Source organism: Corapipo altera, unplaced genomic scaffold (genome assembly GCF_003945725.1).
Source record: "Corapipo altera isolate COAL_440 unplaced genomic scaffold, ASM394572v1 311, whole genome shotgun sequence".
NCBI classification, from domain to species: Eukaryota; Metazoa; Chordata; class Aves; order Passeriformes; family Pipridae; genus Corapipo; species Corapipo altera.
Window position 1 is genome coordinate 126,819 of NW_020885094.1, and position 6,586 is coordinate 133,404.

A 6,586-nucleotide genomic window follows, 5' to 3' on the forward strand; every position below is an offset into this window, starting at 1 on the left:
GGGCAGGAGGGGGTGCCCAGGGCAGGGTCCAGCTCGGGGCAGGGGCCGGGCTGGGCAGTGCAGGGGGGTGGGCAGGGCAGCTGGCACGGGGAGCTCATCCTTCCACACCTCAGGGGAGCTGAAAGGAAAAGGGCAATTCCGTGACTATTCCCCCCCAAACATCAGACATTCAGCAAAACTCGGGTGGTTCTCTTGTTTTCCCGTGAAAACTTCCAACAGCAGCTTTTCCTTTCAGTGTCCATTTGCAGCCAAACGGTTTCAATGACGTTTTCTTGGGAGAGCAGCGGATTTGAGTCCCATTTTCAGGCTTATAAATGTCAAAATAATCCCTTCTCTCCTCCAGGTGGTTCCTCCTTGTCCTGGAACTCCTTTGCTGGGGATCCCCAGGGGTGCAGCCATCCCTGTCCTGCCCCTGCCGTGACTGAAAGCAGCGCCAGGCCGGACAGGTGAGAGCAAGCTGCAGTTGTGCAGGTTCCCCACGAGGCTGGACACGCTTACCTGGCACTCCAGAGATGCTGCAGCCCCTTCCCTGCTCGGCTGATCCCAACGGGCAGAGCAGTTTGGGCCAGAGGGGGTTTTTATCCCTCTCAACCCGGCGCTGGGACAACAGGAAGCGTTTTGAGGAGCATCCACGGGAACTCCAGCAGAGCCAGCAGGGAGGAAGGTTGGTGCTCCTCGGAACCCTTCTCCCCAAGGAGGTTGGGAGCCAAGAAATTCCCCTTTCCCAGGAATCTCTTCCAGTGGTGGGAAATTAGGACCAGCACTAGGCTGGGAGCTGCGGGATCCCAAAGGAACTTACCCAGCTCGGGATCAGCCAAGGCAGGACGAGCAGACCTTGGAGCTGGGCTGTGCCTGCTGTGTCCTCTGGCCTCGGGAGCTGAGGAGCCCCAGGCACCCAGACGGGTTCCCCGTCCCAAATCCGGCCTCGCTCCACCTCTGCCCCGTGATGGATTATTTGACTAATTATTTTTAATGGAAACCGCCTGTTTCCGTGGCTGGAGCACGACCTGGAGGGAGCTGGGCTGGCTTGGGAATCCACGTGGCCCCTCAGAGGAATTTGGGAAATGAGTGGACTCCCGGCCCGCTCTCAGGTGGTCACGGGGCGGTTTTGGGGTGATGGTCAAACACCCTCCAGCCCAACAAACACCTCATGGGGTCCATTAGAGACAGGATGGGATGTGGGATTTGGGGGATTCTTTTATTTTTAGCCATCTCTGACCTCCTTCTGTCCCTGCCCCTCTCCCCTTGGGACACGGTGCTGCTGGAAACTCTGGTGTCATCCCCTGTCTCGGGGGGTTTTGTGTTTGCTCCCGAAGTTCTGAGTCAAACAACGTCTCCACTGCCTTTGTCCTCGTGCAGGTACATCACTGAGGAGCAGGTGGGTGATGGAAGGAGCGACAACCCCCTTCTCATCCCTCTGGTTCACCAAAACCAGCCGAATTCCACCAAACCCGGTCCCTGTGCTCAGCAGGGAACTGTCAGCTTGGGTGGTCACAGATCCCAGATTTATCTATTTCTGCTTTATAACCCAAAGTCTCTGCACTGGACACACACCCTCAGAGGGGGAAGAGCAGACACAGGGACACACCTTGGTCTCCAGGTGAAACATTCCCTCACTTCTGGGTGCCAGAAATACTGGTCTGATGTTGTGTCACCGGGTGACTTCAGGCTGCTTTGCAGCGAGCAGGGAAGGAGGTTTCAGAGCCTTTGATCCCTCCCAGGGCTCTCCACTGGTTGGTTCTCTCTGATAAAGAGGGATTTTCAGGCAGGAACAGGAGCTGTGGGAGGTAGGAAGGCACAGACTGTCCCAGTTCCACACCAGTCACCATCTCCCACCGGGGACACTCACTTGGTGTCACCTCCTCCACCCCAGAGACGGGCCCAGCAAACCACCAAAGCACTGCCAGGGCCAGGGTGGGCAGAGCCCCAAACACAGAGGGTTCATCCCCCCTCACCCCCGAGGGACCACGGCAGGAGGAGCCCTGGAAGGAGCCAAAGTGACGCTGAAGATCCTCACAAATGTGGAGCTTTTGGTGCCCAGAGGCCAAAACCCCAACCAGTGGTTGGATCCAAATGAGTTGTGGGCACAGGAGCAGGGCAGGGGTTGTGTCTCTCTGTGCTGGGCACTGGGAACACCCAGTGCTGCCCCCAGGGCTGGGCTCCTCAGGGCAGGAGGGACAGGGAGGGGCTGGAGCGTGTCCAGGGAAGGGAACGGAGCTGGGGGAGGGTCTGGAGAACTCCTGAGGGAGCTGGGGGGGCTCATCCTGGAGAAAAGGAGGCTCAGGGGGGACCTTCTGGCTCCGGAATTCCCTGGCAGGAGGGGGGAGCCGGGTGAGGGTCAGGATCTTCTCCCAGGTAATGACACAGGACAAGAGGGAACGGCCTCGAGCTGTGCCAGGGGAGGGTCAGGTTGGACATGAGGAGGAATTTCCCCATGGAAAGGGTGTTCAGGCCTTGGAAGGGGCTGCCCAGGGAGGTTTGGAGTCCCTATTCCTGGAGGTGCCCAGGGAAGGACTGGATGTGGCACTGAGTGCTCTGGGCTGGGGCCAAGGTGGGGATGGGGCACAGGGGGTGCTGGATGTTCTTGGAGGGCTTTTCCAACCTCAGGGATTCCGTGGATTCTGGTTGTGCTGCCACACTGCCCTTGGCTGAGGAGAAGGGATGTTCTGGAGCTGCCCAGGGAATTTGGGTGCTCCCACGTGGCCTCTCAGTGTTCCAAAAACCCAACAGTCACAGGAGGGGTCTGTGAGTGCTCCCCCTCATCTGGCTCCTGTGGGACCACGCCTGGATGCTGTGCCCAGTTTGGGTCCCACAGCACCAGAGAGATCCCAACAGAATCTGGAATCTCCGGAGGGAGCCCAGGGGAGACCACTGAGGTTTTTCCAGAGACCTGGAGGAGAAGATGGGCTGGGAGAGGCTGAAGGATTTGCTCCCCCTGGAAAAGGTTTAGGGGTGATCCTTGCAGCTGCCTGACAGGTATTAATGGGGAGGCTCTTCCCAGGAATCCCCAGAGATGGGGGGAGAGGCACTGGCTGCAAGTTTGCAACGAGGGGAATCGTGACCAGATTTTTTAGGAACAAAACTCTCAGTTGGAGGAATCTCGTGTGTCTGGGAAGAACGAGGGAACTCCCACAGCAGAGGAGAACAAGATTCCAGAGTCCTGTGGGGCTGCCTCAGGAGGGGCAAGAAAATGCCCCCAAATAACTTTTATCCAAGCAAAGTTTAATCCCGAGGGGGGGGGGATTGTTTCCAGGCTGGATCATCGGCTCTTTGCTTCCCTCCCCTCCGTAGGAAATGCGTGGATGGGGAATTCCAGCAGTCATAGTGTCCCACCTGGGCAGCATTAAAAATTATAATGGAGGCAGAGTAATTGAAGGACTGGAGGTGGAACAGGTCTGGATTATTAAAAAATTGGATTTCCATACCCCTGAGGTGTCTCACTTCCGGAGCCACGGACGCCGGAATCGTATAAAAGGATTCATATTGTCAAGTCCCTCAAACCTTTGGGGTTTCATTTGGGTCTTTGCTGGTGCTGAGCTGGGTAAGTCTCGCTGGGTTTGCTGGGGAGTCACGGAGTGTTTGGGGTTATTTCAGTTCCAAGTGTGGCAGGAGCAACTTAAAAAGACTCTGAGGTGCTTCTGGTCGGTGAGATTTGTGTTGGGGGGGTTTATCCAGCAGCTGAGCTGGGGGTAAACATTAATTCCATCTTCTACCAGGCTTCATTTGCTGCATGTTTTGCTCTTTCTCCATCAAGATGTGTCCGAGAGTGGACCAGCCTCTCTCTCTCCCTCCCCGATGACTTTGCTCCCCTGTTCAACCAGGAAATTGTTGGCCTTGGGAGAGATCAAAAGGCAACATTAGGACTTCAAAGGGGAAAAGTGGGAGGGGAGATAAGAAGTGGAGACTTTCGGGCTGGGAGGGGAAGCTGTGCCTGGAAGGGAGTCTGGGGAAGAAGAGCCAGGACTTCTGTGGGAGAGCTGGGAAAGCAGCTGTGCTGGGAGCTGTGGGGTCCTTTCCCTGTGGAAGTTTTCCAGGATGGGACCCCCAGTCCCTCCTCTGGCTGAGGGGCTGAGCGGGGACAGGGCGAGGTCAGAACCTGAGTCGTCTCCTTTTTGGGTGGAAACAGGGAAGCAAAGCCAGAGATGAATCCCAAACCAAGGGGGCCGTGGGTGGCTGGGGGTTGTTGCTGTGTCTTCAGACCTTGCAGGATAACCTGGCTGAGCCCAAGGAACTTTTCTTTCCCGCCCTGAGAAGTGGTTTGAGAGCAGCCACAAACTCACCCTAAACGCTTTCCAGGCGAGTTCATTCCCCGCTGTGGGTTCCAGGCTGTTTTCCCAGCTCAGGGTTCCTCTGGAGAAGGGATGGTTTAGCTCTGGGTGTGAACCAGCCCCGTGAGGGCTGAATGCCTGTTCCTCACAGGATTTGTTCCTCTCCTGCTTCCAGCCTCCCCCCTGCCCTCCGAGATGCGTCGCCCCAGCGGTTGCCCCACGGCCCAGCTCTGCATCCCCCCCCCCCGCCGTCCTGGTGAGGAGCTTCCCCGTGAAAACCCCCCCGGATCCCCGTGGCACCGCCTGCAGCTTCCAGCAGAGCTTCTGTTTGCCTCCCCGTGGGAATCCCTGCAGGAACCCCCCCTGCTGCTGCTACACCAGAGTGCCCCAGGGCAGCACCACCTTCGTGAAGCTGGGCGGGCTGGGGCTGGCACAGCCTGCGGGGTGTGGGGGTCCCTGCGGCCTCGCCGTGTCCTCGGGGGTCCCTCCCTTCTGCCAGGGGGTGACCAGCTGCAGCACCACCTGTAGGGATCCCTGCTGCTCCCAAGGGACCACGTGCCAGGAGTCCTGCTGCCAGGAGGTGACCAAATGCACCACCACGTGTGTGGATCCCTGCTGTCAGGAAGTAACCAAGTGCACCACCACGTGCCAGGATCCCTGCTGCCAGGAGGTGACCAAATGCACCACCACGTGTGTGGATCCCTGCTGCCAGGAGGTGACCAAATGCACCACCACGTGCCAAGATCCCTGTTGCAAGGAGGTTACCAAGTGCACCACCACATGCCAAGATCCCTGTTGTGTGACCAGAAGTACCACCACATGCCAGGATCCCTGCTGCAAGGAGGTGACCAAGTGCACCACTACCTGTGTGGATCCCTGTTGCAAGGAAGTGACCAAGTGTGTCACCACGTGCCAAGATCCCTGCTGTGTGACCAGATGTACCACCACATGCCAAGATTCATGTTGTAAGGAAGTAACCAAGTGCACCACCACATGTCAAGATCCCTGTTGCAAGGAGGTGACCAAGTGCACCACAACCTGTGTGGATCCCTGTTGTCAAGAAGTGACCAAGTGCATTACCTCGTGCCAGGATCCCTGTTGCAAGGAGGTGACCAAATGCACCACAACCTGTGTGGATCCCTGTTGTCAAGAAGTGACCAAATGCACCACAACCTGTGTGGATCCCTGTTGCAAGGAAGTAACCAAGTGCACCACCACATGCCAAGATCCCTGCTGCCAGGAGGTGACCAAGTGCATCACCAGATGCCAAGATCCCTGCTGTGTGACCAGATGCACCACCAGGTGTGTAGATCCCTGCTGCCAGGAGGTGACCAAGTGCACTACTAAGTGTGTGGATCCCTGTTGCAGGGAGGTGACCAAATGCACCACCACGTGTGTGGATCCATGTTGTAGGGAGGTGACCAAGTGCATCACCACATGCCAAGATCCGTGTTGCCAGGAGGTGACCAAGTGCACTACTAAGTGTGTGGATCCGTGTTGTCAGGAGGTGACCAAGTGTGTCACCACATGTGTGGATCCATGTTGCAGGGAGGTGACCAAGTGCATCACCACATGCCAAGATCCGTGTTGTCAGGAGGTGACCAAGTGCATCACAACCTGTGTGGATCCCTGCTGCCAGGAGGTGACCAAGTGCACCACCAGGTGTGTGGATCCCTGTTGTCAAGAAGTGACCAAGTGCACCACCAGATGCCAAGATCCCTGCTGTGTGACCAGATGCACCACCCGGTGTGTGGATCCCTGCTGTCAGGGGGTGACCAAGTGCATCACCACCTGTGTGGATCCCTGCTGCCAGGAGGTGACCAAGTGTGTCACCACGTGCCAGGATCCCTGCTGTGTGACCAGATGTGCCACCCGGTGTGTGGATCCCTGCTGCCAGGAGGTGACCAGATGCACCACCAGATGCCCAGATCCCTGCTGTGTGACCAGATGCCCCACCAGGTGTGCGGATCCCTGCTACTGCAAGAAAGTGTCCAAGTGCTCTTCCAAGTACGTGGATCCCTGCTGCAAGAAAACAACCAAGTGCTCCCCGAAGTGTGGAGATCCCTGCTGCAAGAAAGGGGCCAAGTGCAGCAGCAGGTGTGTGGATCCTTGTTGCAAAAAAGTCACCAAGCGCAGCACGAGGTGTGTGGATCCCTGCTGTGAGAGGGTGACCAAGTGCATCACCACGTGCCAGGATCCCTGCTGTGTGACCAGATGTGCCACCAGGTGTGTGGATCCCTGCTGTCGACCTGTGACCAAATGCACCACTCAGTGTGTGGATCCCTGCTGCCAGGAGGTGACCAAATCCATCACCAGGT

General features: G+C 57.4%; 1 protein-coding gene across 1 annotated transcript in view; it reads left to right on the forward strand.

Annotated features, from left to right (window-relative positions):
* Positions 1 to 512: 512 nt before the first annotated feature.
* LOC113960195 (keratin-associated protein 16-1-like) overlaps positions 513 to 6,586 on the forward strand; it is a 6,320-nt gene continuing 246 nt past the window's right edge. The window contains exons 1-4 of the mRNA XM_027669613.1: positions 513 to 664; positions 1,360 to 1,378; positions 4,444 to 5,028; positions 5,113 to 6,584. Coding sequence (XP_027525414.1) covers positions 513 to 664; positions 1,360 to 1,378; positions 4,444 to 5,028; positions 5,113 to 6,584 — 2,228 coding nt within the window. The remainder of the gene's footprint in view (positions 665 to 1,359; positions 1,379 to 4,443; positions 5,029 to 5,112; positions 6,585 to 6,586) is intronic.